Here is an 18956-nt window from a genome sequence, read left to right as displayed (position 1 = left end):
AAAGTGTATTGCAGATTTGTTTAAAACATTAAAACTAGGTGATCCAATTTCTCTAAAATTCAAATATTATCTTATATTTCGAAATAGAATTTTAAATACCATTCTAGTAAATTTCTCTACTAAAATATTATTATTAACGTTTATCTTAAACGCCCCGAGCACTCGATCGAAATTTTCATGGACAGCCGCATGATTTACCGACGAAGGGTGCCGTGTGTGTCCAGGGGACACTCAGGGGTGGTTGGAGAGAGACGAACGAAGGTTTAGGTGGAAATCATCAGCCGATTAGAGTGCAGATGTTCTCGTACGGAGATTATAAGCCGTTTCCACCCTCTGTAGTGTTCCTACGGGATTCTTGGTCGGACGGGGGTCGCTTCCGAGGGAGGAATGGGTATAACTCGATGGGGTGAGCTTGATTGAATTATCATGAGTGTTTGCGGAACGGCGGCCTGCAATTGAATTAGACCCGGCTCCTTTTTCTATCGGCGCACGTAGACATCTATCAGTGTCTCGCTACAGGGGTCTTGCTTTTAATGTTAATCAATGCCTTCGTCTCGTTTCACCAAACAACCAAGACGTTGTGTCGAAACTATGGAGAGTAGCGTATCCTAAACCTATGTAGCTGTAAATGGAGCAGCTATGGTTTAATTATATTGATCAGTGAATAGAAATTAATTTTTATTGTTAAACAATGCCTTCGTCAATTTTTCTCCAAAGTAAGGCGTTGTGCCTACAGCTAGATATAAACTAAAATTTGTTTGGTTCAATTATATCGATGAGTGAATAGAAATTAATTTTTATTGTTAATCAATGCCTTCGTCTATTTTTCTTCAAACAACTAAGGCGTTTTGTATATACAATCCGATATTTTATATCATTTTAAGAGAATAATATTTAATATTCTGTTTCGGAATATTGGATTCCATGCTTTATTTTAATACCTAATATTTGAATTTTAGAGAGGGAGGGGATCACTTTATTTTAATGTTTTAAGCAACTCTGCAATATTTTGTAGCATTCCATTTCAAAATGCATTTTTAATTCCATATTTTGTCTTAAAATCTAGTATTTGAATTTCAGAAAATTAGACCACCTAATTTCAATGTTTTAATGAGTGAAAAAAAATGAGTTTTTATCATCATAGTAATCAATGCCTTCGTCAATTTTTCTCCAAACGACCAAAGCGTTGTGCCAACAAAAATCTACAAAGTAAAATTTGTTTGGGTCAGTTTACGTGGAATTTGGGAGCCCCAAGAGTAAAATTGTAACTATGGTTCAATTAAATCTACCACTGAATAGAAATTAAATTTTATTATAAATCAATGCCTTCGTCAATTTTTTTCCAAATAACCAAGGGGTTGCTCCAACACAAATCCATAAATTAAAATTTGTTTAGGTCAGTTTGCGTGGAATTTGGTAGCCCCAAGAGTAAAATTGTAACTATTGTTCAATTACATCAATCACTAAATAGAAATTAATTTTTATTATTAATCACTGCCTTCGTCAATTTTCCTCCAAACTAATGCGTTGTGCCTACACCTACCTATAAACTAAAATTTGCTTAGTGTAGTTTGCGTATAATTCAAACATCCTCAACAGTGACCATATAAAACTAAACCCCCTACAAATAAACAAACCTACAAATAAAAATTAAAAATGATTCTACACATATCCAAGAAATATATCTTCAACGCTCATTGGAAGGGCATCCGTGGGATCGTCGATAAGGAATCGTCGTACAAGGAAAATGAAATGTGCGCGATAGCGACTGCGACACGAAGCGATTTATTAGAACAAGTTCGAAGTGTGTTTTGGCACACTGCCTCTATCACGAGAATTAATTGCAACAAGTGAAGTGAAAGGTGCTACCGAGTATTTGTAAGCAATACTCCGACCAGTGCGGATGCAAATGCGGATTTGTAAATCTGCGATAAGAATCGCGAATATATATTTCTGGAAATCTATCGAGCGTGACTAGATCGCGAGAGTAGTGGATCGATTTTATCTTACGGACGCGTGTAAGTAAATAAAATTTCGTTTGAAGTCGAACCGAGGATTCGAAGAGAGAATCGGAAATGAATAATCGCCATTTGTTTAATTCACTTAGGTGCATTTGCCGTGAAAGAATCGATTGTTCGACGCTTTGCGACTTATTTTTACTGCGGGAACAATAATAAATACTATTGCATTACGTCCTGCCTACACGTGACTCTATTTTAACTTTGTCAAAATATAGACGCGTTGCTCGTATACGTCTGTTTACGTGTCCGAAATAACGATGCACTTGAAGCTATATAAAAATAGTCCCGACCGACGTTACGATTACATATCATAATTGCACGTAATTTCTTATGATTCTTTAAACAACTCCAATCCTGTAAATTACCGGTGATTGTAGATCAGAAATCTTTATTTCGAGCAGTTTATTCAAGGACGAGGAAACTTTCTGAATATGGAAAATGCAGAGGAAAAATCAATGAATATATTTATATTGTTAACCCTTTAAATGCACTAATTTTCAAATTTGATACAGGATTTTTAAATCGAATTGTACACTTGCAATTGGTTTGTTTTTCATATTTGGCTGTATTTATGTTGCTATTGCGTAATGTTCTTTCGAGCAAGAGTTAAAAAAATAAACGTCAGCTGTGAAAATTGCTCAACTAATAGATACATTGATATCTTTTTTAATTGGAAAATCAGGTTTGTGAGGGTTAAATGCAAAAACTCCTGGTACGTTTGAAACAGTAGTGTAAAAGCATAGTTTAAGAAGTGAAATTTGCATTAAATATTATTTTGGTATGTAGTTTTTATGATCTCGACTAATTTCAATTCTGAATTTTATACTAGTATTCATCTTCATTATAATTCTTTTGCTATCGTGTATTTCAAAGTAATATTCATTGGTCTAGAGTAAATTTTAGCTCTTCAGACGTAACGTAAATTTTTGTCTTCAAAAGATGCTTGTTACGAAAGCTGCAGATTACCACAATTTTTCATTACGAATTAATTCATTACCACAACAGTACTATTTTCACGATACTCATAATTTTTTATTATCAGAATTCAGATAAAAATTAAAATACGCGTATCTTAATATTCTAACAGTATTCAATATTCCCGCCTCCACCAACAACTACTCCAAACTTACTCAGACAGTATTTCCGTACAGACAGCATATCCATTGACAATTTGCTCACATTTCCCACCATGAGACTTAAAATAACCATTCATTGAATTTTTAGTCGTAAATTATAAAATGTTGTTATCCGTAGCCTCTCGCATGATAGTCTCCAACAAAAATCTAGCTTCAAACCTAGTCAAACAGTATGCACATTAACGCTACTCAAAACGGTTTAAATTTGCCTAGCAACGAATGTCTTAATAAATTCAAACATTGCATTTTCACTCTAAAAATAATTTCGTCTGTCAAAACATCCAATAATTGCTGAGATTTTGTAAAACCCTGTGTTCTCCAATTACCGCTTTGTCACCTGCACGCTTCTTCGCACTGCTAATGGATAGTAATGCCAACTCCTACCGGATATATAATAGAACACCATTGGAGCTAGAATAACGTCCTGCTGAGATTAGCTAACCCTGTTGCGCCTACGCCTCGATTCTATCCGATTCGATCGTGGCTCGTGGATCGCTATAATAACACATCTTTCCCCCGCGATTCATCGAAGCTCGCGTTACTCTCTGTACGCGAATGAAAAGAGGGAGTCCAGAGATAGGCGGTTATTTAAATATTTAAAGCTGACGTCGGGCGAAATTATACGCGCGGAGGAACGACTGAGAGAGAGAGAAAGAGGAATCCCGCCATTAATGTCGTGGTTGTTTTCGGTGCACGGAATGCTGATACCGCGTAACTCTCAGGCTCTAATCATGCAAATGTATGAGCCGTTAATTAATACCAACTCAAGCTGCATTTCGCTCGGTGGCAATTGCCGCGAACGTACTTTGCTCCTGCCGCTGCTGCGGATTCGCTGAATCCGAGATTCCGATTTATTACTGGTGGGTTGATGTGGACCTTCTAAATAACAGACGCCACAGTATTATGATTGTTTAATATAACTTTAATTTGTAAGACAATTAACGAATTCAAACTTTCGCGTTGCGAGCGTAATCAGCGCGCGTGATTGGTCCGTGGTTTTTCATTAATAATTCAAAAATGAAGCCCCCACCGATATTTTTGCAAAGGAAATTGTTGTTCAGAATCGTGTTAGCTACGTTCTGGGACACCCTGTAGATCCTCTGTCCCAGAACTAACCGGAATGGCTTGAAAAATAACAGAACTAATTAGAAATAGACATAATCATTTTGTTTATTCAAAATATTCTGCCTCCGCCGAAATACAACGCTTCGCACATTCAAAAAGTGCAACAAATGACTTTTTTATGTCCGTGATTGGAATGTTGTTGATATTGCTCGTCATTGTTTGTTGAATATCTTCAATTGATGCAAAGCGGTTTCCTTTCATCGTCTTTTACCGTTTTTAACACAGAATCTAATGTTGATTATTTGCTCGTTATTCATTTTTCGACGAACGTATACCAATCACTGTCATTTAAATGTGTATCTTGGCTTCTAATAAACGAAATTTCACGAAACCTTTAAAGGTTAATAAAAATTGACGAAAAATCATGAAACAATCGGCCATTAGTAGATGGCGCCACTGCATTTATTAAACTAGAGCCATTCCGGTTAGTTTTGCGACAGAGGGTGTATAGATTCCCTCCAAAGAAATCCTCTCCAATCTTCTGGAACACCTTTCTTGGAAACAGTCATCTTCATCCCTCCAAATGCAATTTACCTAACATCTTCCAGCCATAGAATAATGAATTAATTCCAAGTTGATTAAAGACCATCCATCTGCTATTCCTCAACACTGTCGAAAATTGATCGCAAATGTACAAGCCAGGAATAGTTGACGATAATCCAATCCTGGTTTTCACGATGGAAGATTCACATACCGGTCTTACGTCAATTTATCGAGTAATCAATCAATCGGAACTATTGGAAGAAGTCCCATTCGATATTGTAGGCAGCTCGTGATTTATGCACGACGTTGCATCGATACGTCTTGCTCGAGTAGCCAGACAGATCTTGAACGAATGGTTTTTTAACAAAAGGATGGGTCGTGCAGAATATCTATCGCCTGGTCTCCTGATCGTTCCTCAGATTGAACTGAGGTGGATCTCTATTTCTGGGGCCACTTGAAGACAATTGTTTTGTGGTGGCTGTGGAGAGAGAGCGATAAAGGAGAGAAGGAAGGGAGCGCTTCGTCCTGGGCCTGTTAGTGGACTCGTTAGATTCTTAATCCTTTCGATCTTCTATCTTACTTACTCCTGTCTCATACTATACTTCGAGATGTGTATCTATTCAGTTTTAAAATGTTAGAAAATAGATTTAAAAGTGTACACATTCATGTACTTAAGTTTGAACTTTCTAGGTTAGATAGTTTCCACGTTACGAATTCCAAAAATCGATTTTTTTGTAGGTTAGATTCTCAGCCCTTTCGATCTTCTGTCTTACTTACTCCAGTCTCTCAATATACTTCGAGCGTGTGTATCCATTCATCTCTAAAATTTTACAAAACACCCTTCAAAGTGTATACATTCATGTACTAAAATCCAAACTTCCCAAATTAAATACTTTCCACGTTAAAAATTCCAAAAATGGACTTCCTCACAGGTTAGACTTTCTGGCCCTCGCCACCTAACCTCACCCAATCAAAAAATTCATCTTACTAGATTCTCAGGTTCCCCCGTGCGATAAGCAAAGTATCCAAAAACTTTTAGAAGCTCTCGTCGACCCACCGTTTCGCAGCATTTCGAAAATCATCGCTATTAGAATCGGACGAGGTGGCGAGCCGGATTCGCTTGAGTTTATTTTTGATTGCACCCATGGACCGATTCGGCGACTGGCTATTCGGCTGTTAAGTAGAAACAAATGAAGCGAATTCGTGGAATTCGAACTAAGACCGCGGTCTTCGGGGCTGCTCTAAATAGTTTTTCGAAATCAAACGCGACCGACCCTGTCTCGTTTTCTTCGTCTCCGTCTCGCGGCGATTTTAGCCGAGCAATGGGAATAATCCAACCAGAAACCTTTCCCATTCCTCGGTTAGCGAACATTTTATTAAAAAAAAAAAAAAAAAGAAGAAATGATATCTACCTCATAGTAGCTACACAACACCAAACAAAATTCAACCAAACTTAACCCTGAATAAATTAAAATATACATGAAAAGAAAATGCATTATTACCACATTTTTTCATCATCTAAATTAAAATTAGAAGACATGGTGACCAATAAAAAATGAATAGTAGCTACACAACACCAAACCAAATTCAATCAAACTTATTCCTGAACGAATTAAAATATACATGAAAAGAAAATGCATTTTATGAACATATTATTTCATCATCTAAATTAAAATTGAAAGACATGGTTTCTCAAGATCTCAAACAAAAAATGAATAGTAGTAACACAACACCAAACCAAATTCAACCAAACTTAATCCTGAACGAATTAAAATATGAGTGAAAAGAAAATGCATTATTGACAGATTTGTTCGTCGTCTAAATTAAAATTAAAAGACAGGGTTTCTTAAGGCTTCAAACAAAAAATTAATAGTAGTAACACAACACCAAACCAAACTCAACTAAACTTAACCCTGACCAAATTAAAATATACGTAAAATAAAATGCACTACTAACACATTTCTTCATCATCTAAATTAAAATTAAAAGACATGGTTTCTCAACCTTATATCAACCTCAAAATTTTATCTTTCCTTAGATTCTCCAACTACTATACATTGTACTTTTATTTTCCATCTACATGCCTCGACCAAGAAAATGTCTTTTCCCCAAGAAGGGTGCCTTCAACAAAGTTTCTAAACTACTGCCCCAAACGGTGCGAAGAAATAGCAGTCGGATCCGCGCCGTTGCCTAATTCATAAACGAAGTAACGGCGTAATAATTGCGCGAGATAAACGATCGTGGATATTAGCGTCACGGGCGTCGTAATTACGATCGATCTACGGGGTCCACGATCGTTCGGCAAACACGGAAAATGCGTGTTAAACTAGCCGCCGTAACAGCGGGCAACGTTCATCGATAGAAAGTTATCGTCGAATCGTTGTACGCTACTGAATATTCTATGGCGACGGGAGATCGTGTTGGCGAATTATCTGATTCGGGGAAGCACGTGCGAGGGGTTTGCGGGGGAAGCTGGCATTTTAAAAGGAGAGTCCGACACGGATGAAACTACGTGGGATTGTAGAACAGCCAAAAATAATAGTCACGTATTTTTGTTCAACTGCGATACTTCGACTCCGAGGGGTGTAATCGCCATGCAAACTTTGTTCCTCGGGTTGCGACTCGGAAACGGTTAAAGATAGAGGAAAAAAGTATCAACGAATCTTGTTGGGTATCAAAAACTGTTCAACTTTTGTTAGAACATTTTTTTTCTATTTCCAATAGAAACTGCGATACCTCGAGTTGGAGAAGTGTAATTACCCTGCGAACTTTGTCCCTCGGGTTGCCACTCGGAAAGGGTTAAAGATAGAGGAAAAAAGTATTAACGAATCTTGTTGGGTATTAAAAACTGTTTAACTTTTGTTAAAACATTTTTTTTCTATCTCCGATAGGTAGTTGGGTTTTTAATTTTTTGTCGAATAAAAATGTCATAAGTAAACTGTGGATCTTTATGCATTTATAATAAATTTGAATGTGCAAAAACCTACAAAATGCAAACAATATTCGAGAATATAAAAAAGATTGAAAGTAAAGTCCATGTTACAATATTTGTAGAATAAAATAAATTCCTATTTAGGTTCAATTTTTGTACGCACGTTCGCGAAGATTTTATTTTACATAAAGATCCGCACTCTAGTCATAAGAATTGATATTCCTTTGAAGAAGATATGTACTCCGATGGTGATTAAAGAAGCAAATCAGATTCGATCGTTAATTATTAGATGAGATTGTAGTTTCATGAGACGACTCATCGCGACGCCATGGGTTATTCAAAGTACATCCATTATGGCCGCGAAATATCTTTCCTTTTGCGGTAACAGAGGGCATTAAATTCGAAGGAACCTGTATTCGCGTTTATTGGCCCGCAGTTAGATCGAGGAAAACACGAGGCGACAGCCGTCGGCAGAAATTTGTTGCGATCATGCTGAGAGTTCTACATCCTTCGATACTTGTTCGGGACCGATTATCTCGGTTCTTCTCGGTGGTCATTATTATTGTTTTCGCACGTTGTTATTGCCGGACAAATTTTAATTGAAATGAATTTCGAAATGTATAAATTCCAATAGAATGAGTTATTTGTCTGCTCTTTGCATGTTATTCGCGAATAACGAATGATGATTGTAGATTCATTCGTGATATTACTTTGTGTTTACACATTATTTGTCGGACACAGTTAAATTGAAATGAACTCGAAAACAAGTGAATTTCGATACAACGAATTTTTATTCGTGTTTGCTTTTGCATGTTATTTGCGAATAACGAACAAACATTGCAGATTCATTCGTAATGTTGCGTTGTCTTCACACGTTACTATCGTCAGACACAGTTACGTTCAAATGAATATGGAAACATATAAATTCCAATAAAATGAATTTTCATTTATATCTGCTCTTTGCATGTCATTCGTGAATAACAAATGAAGATTGTAAATTCATTCGTGATATTACTTTATCTTCACACATTATTTGACATTATTTGTCAGACAAATTAAAATGAACTCGAAACAAATCAATTCCGATACAATGAATTTTCATTCGTCTCCTCTCTCTGCATGTTATTCGCGAACAACGAATAAACATTGCAGACTCATTCCTTTGCTTTGAAAAGATTGGTTTACAAAGTCTAATTTATAATCGAATTTACGAATAAAGCTGACGTGTTTATTCGAGAACAAGCGATGGATAATGACGAAAGATGCCGAGACAATCGTCAAAAACCCAAGATTACGAACGCGTTTCAGCAAATCCCATCGTCGTTCAACGACGGACTCGTTTATCGACGTATAATATCGCGATATTGGATCAACGTGAATCCATCAATTAGAACATTTTCCACAAATTTTGGCACGAACGCGAGCCAGCGAACGCGCCACCTTGCGCGACCCGATTATTGCGTTTCCGCGGTGCCGTGCATAAAATATTCACCGACGCAGATCTGCCTCCGCTGCCATTTTCTGCAATTTCCCTCGGCTATCATGTCTCGTAATAGCTTTAATGTTTGACAAAAACAATTTATTGGATCCGGAATGAAATGGATTGACGTGGATCGTTCTGAATAATCCCGTCCGATCTACGAATTCACAGTTCTACGTTCGAGGGGAATGGGGATGGAAGAAATGGCTACTTCTCGGAGCCGGGTTCGAAAATTTAAAAAGAATTACACTAGTTTACAGCCAAAATGTACATTCAATGCCACAATTTTTTTCCTATGTACTTTGGCCTGCTAAAAGCAATGGAAGAAATTTTTGTGTTCTATTTTAGCCGAAATATGGAAGTTTCTCATATATATTGGCCTGTCATACTTAAACTATTGAACCGATTGGAAAATAGTGTTAAATGCAATTTTGAAAATTTAATTACCTTTAATATGGCACCTTGCGCGACCCAATCGGACGTTTCTACCTCAAGATATGGCCTAAAATGTGAATGCAACTCAGAGAAAAATCGAAGAAAAATTCAAAAATTCATATAAAACAAACCTATCCATAGAAAAATTTTTCATTGCGATTTTCGAGTTTAATAGGCCAAAATACATAAGAAAAGAATTGTGGCATTGAATGTACATTTTTTGTTTGTTTGTTTTGTAAACTAGTGGCGAGCGTTGGCGAGTGTTGGCGAACGTTAGGGAGCGTTGGCGAACGTTGGTCGGGTCATTCTGTTCTCATATTTTTGGAAACATAGGGGTAAAGGATTATTGAAAAGTTGGATAATATTTAGTATTTGTTATAGAGAAAAGTATTAGATCTAAATGTTTATACTGGTATTGGAACAAATGAATTTAACATATCGAGGTATAATAGCATCGAACATGACATTTCTCTAACGCCTAAACCTCAGAAGGTCAAATTTTACCGGCAAAAGTGAACAAGAAAATGGCGCCAAGCAATGCAAAATGGTGGCTGATCCCGAACAGTTCTGAACCGATTTTAAAGTAATCTTAAACCTAATCCGGAACATCGAATGTCTGTAACCAACAGTAATCAATTTTGTTCTTGGAATAGACACTACAAAGTCGCCGCTTCGGAAAAGGCAGCTACGATCGCTAAGATAAGCTCCCCTCGCTTAAAACATGAGTTTAGAGTGACGTGTACATTGGAGTCACAGAGTATCAGTCTTCAGTCGTGCCAGTCCGGGGACAGAATTAGCTCTAATCACGATTTCGACATTAATTTAGACCACTGATAACTGAAAAAATCTGCAGGACTGTACAATTCTAAAATAAAATAAATTTTGCACCCTCTCAAAAATTCTCTAACCAAAAATCCAACATTATAGTTGTCTATTGGGAACTTTCCAGATTTTTTAAGAGTCTTTTGGACAACTTTAACTACCTGTACAATTTTCAGCTGTCCAAATCGCATTAGTAGAGCGCCGAGCTGACCAAAGTGTCCCCGGTCCCTGTCAGGTTAGCTAGATCGCTAAATTTGGAGTAGATTAGATTTAAATACAGACTCAACCCGAAGTTACTAACTGACGTTAACGGGATCTGGACACGAAATGAATACGTCAACAGAATTTCTTTGTTGATACTCTGACAGCAGACAATTCTGGCGACCGCACAGACGGTAGTGTCAGGATCAACTTACATTGACACGAGTTACATTTCTAGCAGGCACGTCTCGGAGGATCTTTTTGTATAAGTATTTGTGTAACTCGAATTTCAAATATTTTCGTCTTGTTACTATTTTTGGTAATAGTGGGTTCTCGGGGATTATATCGGGTCACGGATGGAAAATGTTTGGTTTCTGGAGATTGAGTTGTAATTAGAATATAGACGAGACTGTTGAATCTGTCTGGGATAGTCTGGAATATTTATGAATTTTATTGGTATAATTTGTTTTAAAAGAAGACAAGGTGACTATTCCTTTATAATTATAATGTAAATGTAACTGATGAGATTCTTGCTAAATTGATTGAATTTGAAAGAAGGTAAGGTGACCACTGCCTCGTACTTAGAACACAGACCCAACTGTTGATATCATACTCTGGAATATTTATAAATTTTCTTGCTTTAATTTTATTAAATTTAAAAGAAGACAAGGTGATCATTCCCTCAAAATTATAACATAAACTAACTGATGATATCATAGCCTGGTATATTCATGAATTTTCTTGCCACCCTTTGATTAAATTTTGAAAGAAGGTGACCATTCATATATTCACGAATTTCCTTGCTACCGTTTGATTAAATTTGGAAAGAAGACAAGGTGACTATTCATATGTTCACGAATTTTCTGGCTACAATTTGATTATATTTGAAAGTAGTCAAGCTGGCATTGCCTCATAATTAAAATATAAATTTAACTAAAGAGTTTCTTGCTAAATTGATTAAATTTAAAAGAAGACAAAGGTAACCATTGCCTCATAAATAAAACACAAATCCAACTAATGATATATTCTGGAATATTTATGAAATTTCTTGCTCTAATTGGATGAAAAGAAGACATGGAGACCATTGCCTCATAATTAGAACAGAAACGTAACTGATGATATCATACCTTCTATATTCATGCATTTTCTTGCTACCGTTTGATTAAATTTTGAAAGAAGGTGACCATTCATATATTCACGAATTTCCTTGCTACAATTTGATTAAAAAAGTATCCAACCTAGCCTTTGCCTCATAATTGCACCATAGATTATTCCCATCACAGTCAGGAATATTTACGGAATTACCTCTCCACAGTTCGATTAAATACAAAAGAAAGCAAGAGATAATAAAATAATACAAATGGCGCAATTTTCATGTCACTCCAACTTCACTCTAACTCCAACAGTATTTACCTATAACAATGCTCCCCGCGAATTCTAAATCAAACCTTAACTTTCTTTCCTACAAACCTGAAAGAGCCCCTTAGTACTCCGGACATAAATGTCTCGAATGCTCTCTACACTAGAAACTATACTTTACAAACTACGCTCAACAAGTCGGCCCCCCCATCATTCACTAGTTACTTGTTCACCTAATTGTAGAGATTGACAAAACCTTAGGCTTCGAATAAATGTGAAGTTTGCCGATGTGTTTGTCTCCTTTCCTTCTTGGAAAATGTTCAAAAGAGGGAACAAGACAAACATATCGGTAAACTTCAGATTTGAGGAACATTGCTTTATAATTAAAATATAAATGTAACTGTTGATATCAAACTCTAGAATATTTATGAAATTTCTTGCTACCGTTTGATTAAATTTTGAAAGAAGACATAGTGATCATTCACATATTCATAAATTTTCTGGCTATCGTTTGATTAAATTTTGAAAGAAGACAAGGTGACCATTGCTTCATAATTAAAACACGAATGTAACTAATCATACCATACTCTGGAATATTTATGAAACTTCTTGCTCTAATTTGATTAAATTTAAAAGAAGACGAGGTGATCATTTTCTCATAATTATAACATAAACTAACTCTTGATATCATAGCCTGTTGTATTCATGAATTTTCTTGCTCTAATTTGATGAAATTTAAAAGGAGACAAGGTGACCATTGCCTCATAATTAGAACATAAACGTAACTGATGATATCATACCTTCTATATTCATAAATGTTCTGCCTATCGTTTGATTAAATTTCGAAACAAAACAAGTTGCCCCGTCATATATTCACAAACTTCAGATTTATTCAAAACCTACGATTTCGCCCATCTCTCCCTAACCGCATCATTCATCACTCTACTTCCACTATCGTCACTCTAATAAAAACTAGGAAATACATGTATAACATACGTACTTTGGGAAGTGAGGTCGCCAGGCTCGTCCTGTATGTTAACGGGTGAGATTTTCACTGACCTTGGAGGGCCCTGTAGGCTGAGGGGCCCGGGCCCCCCGGCAGTGCCCAACCTCTGCATCGCCGCACCCCCGATTTCCATCGCTCTTCCAGCCCTGCGCACCTCCTTCGACGATTTTCGAGCAATCTTGAAGCCTTCGCGCCAAGTACGACCGCAGGTCGTACTTACCTCTTCTCGATAACCTTTAGTAAAAGTTCGACACTCCCGAGCTCTCGACGATCCCCCGCGAAACCACGAAGACTCCGCGAAGTCACTAGTCAGAGACCAGAGGCAAGAGTCACCGTTCACAACCCCGAGAACACTGGAATCATTCCGGAACTCCGAAGAACTACTAAAACGGGTCTCCAGTGACCCAAGCGGATTTTTTAAGGTTTCTCAAGGCGTCTCGAGGAGTTTCAGAATGTTTAGTTCAGACACTGTTCACTCAGAGTCACTGTTACCACTCGGAAACTGAGGATTCACCTGGGTTAGGTCTGAGTTAGGTCTGGAATATTTTCCAGAAATGAAGAATACACTCGGAGGCTCTGGTTGGATCATCGAATCCCTTCTCAAAAGTTCCCAGGAGTTCAAAAGTAACCAGGATTGAGGAAGCTTCATTCACGGAGTCAGTTCACGCTCCGATCGACGGATCCCGAGGACGGTTCGCCGGCGCCCACGCCATTTTGTTCTGAGAACGTCCTCCAAGAAGCTTCCTAGCCCCCGGAAGCTCGCCGCGATTGCTCCCCCGACGAAATTTCTCTCTCCACCTTGTCATCACCCGGGCCACCTCGATCCCTGGACTCCGTCACTCGCGTTTAATCCACCAATATCGACTCCTTCGATAGTCTTCACTCGCATCGAACCGACAACGATTATTCCGAAGGCTTCCAGCCACCTTTCCGGGACTCCAAATCGATCCTCCGCATTCTTGCGTCGTTTCTGCGCAGATCTGTATCCTCTTCAGCGATCCTCCGTTCCGGATGGGCCTTCTCGATTGACTCTTAGTCCCACCTGGAGGATCGCCTGGATCGTTGGTTCGCGAACCGTGACCCTGGGCTCGGATTCCTGGACACGCACCATCCGTCACCCAGCGTCGAGAGTCGCGCGCGTGCACGATTATTCCCTTATCACTCGCGGGCGTCGATCGTGGTGGTAGCGTGACGAGAGTAACAAAAAAGGAAAAAAATGTATATATATCGGTGGAAACAGGGTGGAGAGGAGAGAGGGAGAGAAGGAGGAAGAGAGAAAGAGAGAGAGAAGAGAAAGAGAGAGAGAGAGGACACGTTACACGACACACAACACCAACGAAACTGACGGCGCGGGGCCCTGGGAGGCACTGACTGCCGGTTAGACTTCTATAGAACCCAACCTAACCACCCGACTGCCCCCACCCCTCGAGGTCGACCTTTTCGACCCCACTCCGAAGTCGGTTTCCACCACCAGAGCTCCTCGAGCACGTCCTATCCCGTGGCGAGGATCCGTGCCGCGGTTCCACGCCGACGTCGAACCATTCGTTCCCCCGATGGTGGCCGTTATGTTGCTTCCACGCCTCCTGGGGGCAGCTGCGGGACACTTGGTCGGCTCGAGCCGCCAACAAAATGGCCGACAGACCTAATCGATTCGTACCCTGCCCCCTCCACGCGTTGCTAGTTCGCCTCTTTCTCCTGTTGCAGTGGTTCCCTCTCTCTCGCGCGATAGAGCGCGCCTCCTACGTCCGCCGTCGGTCCTCGACGCCCGATGGGAACAGCCACCGAGAGACGCGCGGCGTCCCTGACAGAGCAAATCGGTTCGCGGTGGCGTACGTCGATCTCCAAGAATTTGGTTTTTGGTTGTTTTTGGATGGGTAGATGGTTTGGTGGGGCGTTTTTCGGAGCGGTTGGAGGCTAGAGTTTTGAGGGAATGGAGATCGGGGGATAGTTGTGTGGAGAGTTTGATGGAGGAGTTTGGTTTGGTTGGGTTGGGGTGAAGGTTGTTGGTTGGATAGGGTTTTGGAGTTGAGTTTTTGGTTTTAGTTAGGTTTGAAGGTGTTTGGAGGAGAGAAATGAAGAAATTAGATTTGATTGGTGTCCGGTACTGATCCTCCAGAATTGAAGTTGATTAATTTGAAGTTGATTAGGTTATTGTGCGTTGATTGTCTGTATTTTTGCAGTTGATTTCTTCTTTTTTCTTAGGTTAGGAGGTGTTTGGAGGTCTGTCAGGTACTTATCATTCCAATCCATTAACTGAAAGTTGATTAGGTTGTGAGTATTTAGAAATGATTTTGCTTTTCTCAGGTTTGGTGGTGATTGATGAAGTCGTAAGAGATGTAGGAATTACTTTTGATTGGTATCAGGTACTGGCCGTCTAAATTTACTAATTGGAAATTGATTAGGTTGTGGGTCGTTTGTTGTCTATGTTTTTGGAGTTGAATATTCTTTTATTAGGTTTGGAGGTGTTTGATGAAGTTGCGAGAGATATAAGAACAAGTTTTGGATTGTACCAGATACCACGGTCTAAATCTGTTAAGTGGAAGATGATTGGGTTGTAAGAAGTTGATTGTCTACGTCTTTAGAGTTGATTTTTCTTTTATTACGTTTGGATGTGTTTGAAGGAGTGGCCAGTAATATAGAAACATCTTTTGATTAATATCACGTACTGATCGTCTAAATCTATTACCTGCAGGTTGAATTAGGTTATCAGTCTATGCTGTCTATGTTTATGGAGTTAATTCTTCTTTTCTCAGTTTGGAGGTGTTTGAAGGACTTACCAGTAATATACAAACAAGTTTTGATTATTATCAGGTACTGATCCTCCAAATCTATTACCTGCAGGTTGAATTAGGTTATCAGTCATTCGTTGTCTATTTTTCTGGAGTTAATTCTTCTTTTCCCATTTTTGGAGATGTTTGATGAAATTCCCAATAATATACAAACAACTTTTGATTAATATCAGGGTACTGATCCTCCAAATCTATTACCTAGAAGTTCATGAATTATCATTCGAGGCCCTACAGTCCATGAAACTCTTTTAAATCGATTCTTCACAAATGATTATTTTAAACATCAACTAGGTAGTCATTAACCACTGTCGAGGTGACTCAGATAGCTTCAGATGATTAAAGTAGGCACAGAACTATGCACCAATTATAAAGTATTGAGTATCTATCAACTTTCTAACTAAGAAACAAAAGAATAGCCCTTCCACCAATCTTCCAACCAATCCCAACAAGCTTCACAAACTAATCAACATCTACATCACCATCTACATCAGCATTCACATCAGGATTCACAAGAAATCCTTCCAGATTGCATAATAAAAAAGCGGTCACTCTACAGTTCTACTTCCGCCCTGTCTGCTGGTAGAGGAAGGGACCCCATTATCCCATAGGTTCTTAATACCGCACACTGGACATTTATCAAAACTAAATATAATACATAAAAAACATATTTTTAAACATATTTTTGTGTAATTTTATGTAACCGTAAAATATCTAACTCAATTTTCCAGTAAACTACAGAGTGTTATAAAAAAGTGTACGATATTGGAGTCCTTTCTTCCCAAGTCTGTCATGTCATGAAACACTTAGTGATTTAATTTTCCATTAAAAAAATAGTAGAATCTTCAAAAAATAAAGTAACTACTGTCGCTGACATTGAACAAACCACAGACGGCTACCAACACGAGGACATTCGCGGAGAAAATACCCCCGGCATAATTTTGAAACAAAATTGACGTAACGTTTCTTATCTACCTCGCATAAATATCCGCTGGACAGTTTCTGCTCCGAAATGGCGCCTCCAAAGGCGACTCACCGGGGCTTCGCGAATTATTCTTAGATTTCTGGGACCACGCTGACTGGGAAAGGGTACTGAATTATTCCGTCAGGAAGATTCGAGATACCAGTACTCGATCATCACGAATTTATCGATCGCCGAGAACCTGTTTCTTTTAAATAATTTCCTCGCAACGTCGCCATCTCCAATTTTCCGCTTCTCCTTTTGGGTGTCGAGTGGTTTCAATTTCTGACTGCTTTTGAAATATTCCAGCGGAACTGTCAGTGGTGAATATCTAGTCGCCATTTGCACTCGTCTAACCCATCGGTCCGCATAAAATCTTCTGCATACGTAAATAAAATAACACGGTACAAATAAAGTGGTGATTCAAACGCAGATTAAAATCGTTCGAAAGCGAAAACCCGAGCGATTGTTTGATAAAAGCTTTTCGAAACGTGAAAAACGATCTGTTCGCGTCTTCGATCGATGAATCGAAACACGTTCGAAAAAGTCGCGCTTTTCCCGCCGGTACTGCAATTCACGCGTTCCCGTTAATCATTTAAACCGATTCCGTCGCGATTAATCAGTCGATCAATTCATCAACGCGCTAGAAATAAACAACGGGACCGACCGAAACGCGATAATACGCTTTCTCGCAAAAATAGTTTTATTTACACTACGCTCCGCAAATCGGGTTACTCGAGTCTGAAATAAATTTTAAATTGAAAATCGAAAAGTAGTGATTTTTATAGGTGAAACATAGGTACTGATGTTTGGGATTTTTATTTAACTATGCTAGGTGTGTAATGTACATTTTTTGTAGATATATTCAAAGTGCATAGTTTGAACGATATTTCTGCTAATTTTCATAGAAATATGTTTACAAATATCTTTTTATAACTCGAATAAAATTTTATTCGAGTACAGATTCAATCGAATAAAATTTCATTCGAATACAGATTTAATCGAATAAAATTTCATTTGAATACTGATTCAATCGAATAAGATTTAATTTGAATACAGATTCAATCGAATAAAATTTCATTTGAATACAGATTTAAACGAATAAAATTTCATTCGAATGCAGCTTTAATCGAATAAGATCGAACAAGTTTGAACGATATTTCTGCCAATTTTCATAAAAATATGTTTAAAAATATCTTTGTAACAATCTATTGAAATTTGAGAGGATTCCATTGGCCCTAAATTAAACGTTATCCTTTCTACTATCCTTTCTAATTTGGTATTGTTTACTTAGATTCAGGACTGCTTGAATAATTTATAAACAAATATTCCACAATTTCAGTATCTTTACTCGAGTATTTTAACGCTGAAGCAACAACGACACAATTTCGAGAAATTGATAATGACATGTCTGCGAATGCCAGACGATCTATCCATCGAATATCGGTATAAACAATTGGCGAAGATGCAATGAACAAGTGTGCCAAATCGAGGTGAAAATTTCGAGAATATGAATCGAGTTGGTAGAACGATGAACCTAGCATTATTTGGATAATGGGAACTTTGAAAATACTTTCCGTTTCAGTGCCAGACGAAGACCCGTCGATTGGCCATCGATTTAAAAAGTTAATTAATAACATTAATATAGAGTTCGTTGCTAATTGGCTTGTTTCATTCATTCGTCACTCGATCTAGCATACTTTAACTTGAATAAAAATTAGATGGAATTTATATGCGCTATACTATCGCGTAAATTGTGCATGTGTAAGATAATGATATATATAATATTTGATATGGTATTTAAAAAATGTATGTAAATGAGTGAGAAAGATAGAGAAGAAGAGGAACATTTACAGTAGCGAATAGACCCAATGCACCGAGGCCTGTTCACGGTTGAACGTGATTGGGATAACATGGATTATCTAATGCACGATCGCTGAACCGCAAAAGATTGTCCTTTTTGGGGCGGCAAATCACGCTTGACCACTTCATAGCTGCTCTTTTCGCGCAACATTCTTTCACGCCCCTTTTTTACAAGGATATTTCTGCTTCAAGAACTCCGGGAGATCCAAGGTGCGTCGCGTATTACGTTCGATGCAGTGGCGCACACTGAAATTCAGCGAGCTAGGGCACCACGCTTTCAATCACTATAAAAACCTTTGTTGAGGAAGATATTGAAAAAGTCTATTGAACTTTTTTACGTAGAATT

General features: G+C 38.2%; 1 protein-coding gene across 1 annotated transcript in view; it reads right to left on the bottom strand.

The window, feature by feature from the left end:
* LOC128892952 (insulin gene enhancer protein ISL-1) overlaps positions 1-14559 on the bottom strand; it is a 64935-nt gene extending 50376 nt beyond the window's left edge. The window contains exon 1 of the mRNA XM_054153633.1: positions 12995-14559. Within this exon, the coding sequence (XP_054009608.1) occupies positions 12995-13133 (139 nt within the window). The 5' untranslated portion in view covers positions 13134-14559. The remainder of the gene's footprint in view (positions 1-12994) is intronic.
* Between the last annotated feature and the right edge of the window lie 4397 nt (positions 14560-18956).

The sequence above is a fragment of the Hylaeus anthracinus genome, unplaced genomic scaffold (assembly GCF_026225885.1).
Source record: "Hylaeus anthracinus isolate JK02 unplaced genomic scaffold, UHH_iyHylAnth1.0_haploid 2, whole genome shotgun sequence".
In the NCBI taxonomy this organism is placed as follows: Eukaryota; Metazoa; Arthropoda; class Insecta; order Hymenoptera; family Colletidae; genus Hylaeus; species Hylaeus anthracinus.
Note: the sequence above shows the minus strand (reverse complement) of the source record. Positions and strands in the feature narration are given on the sequence as shown.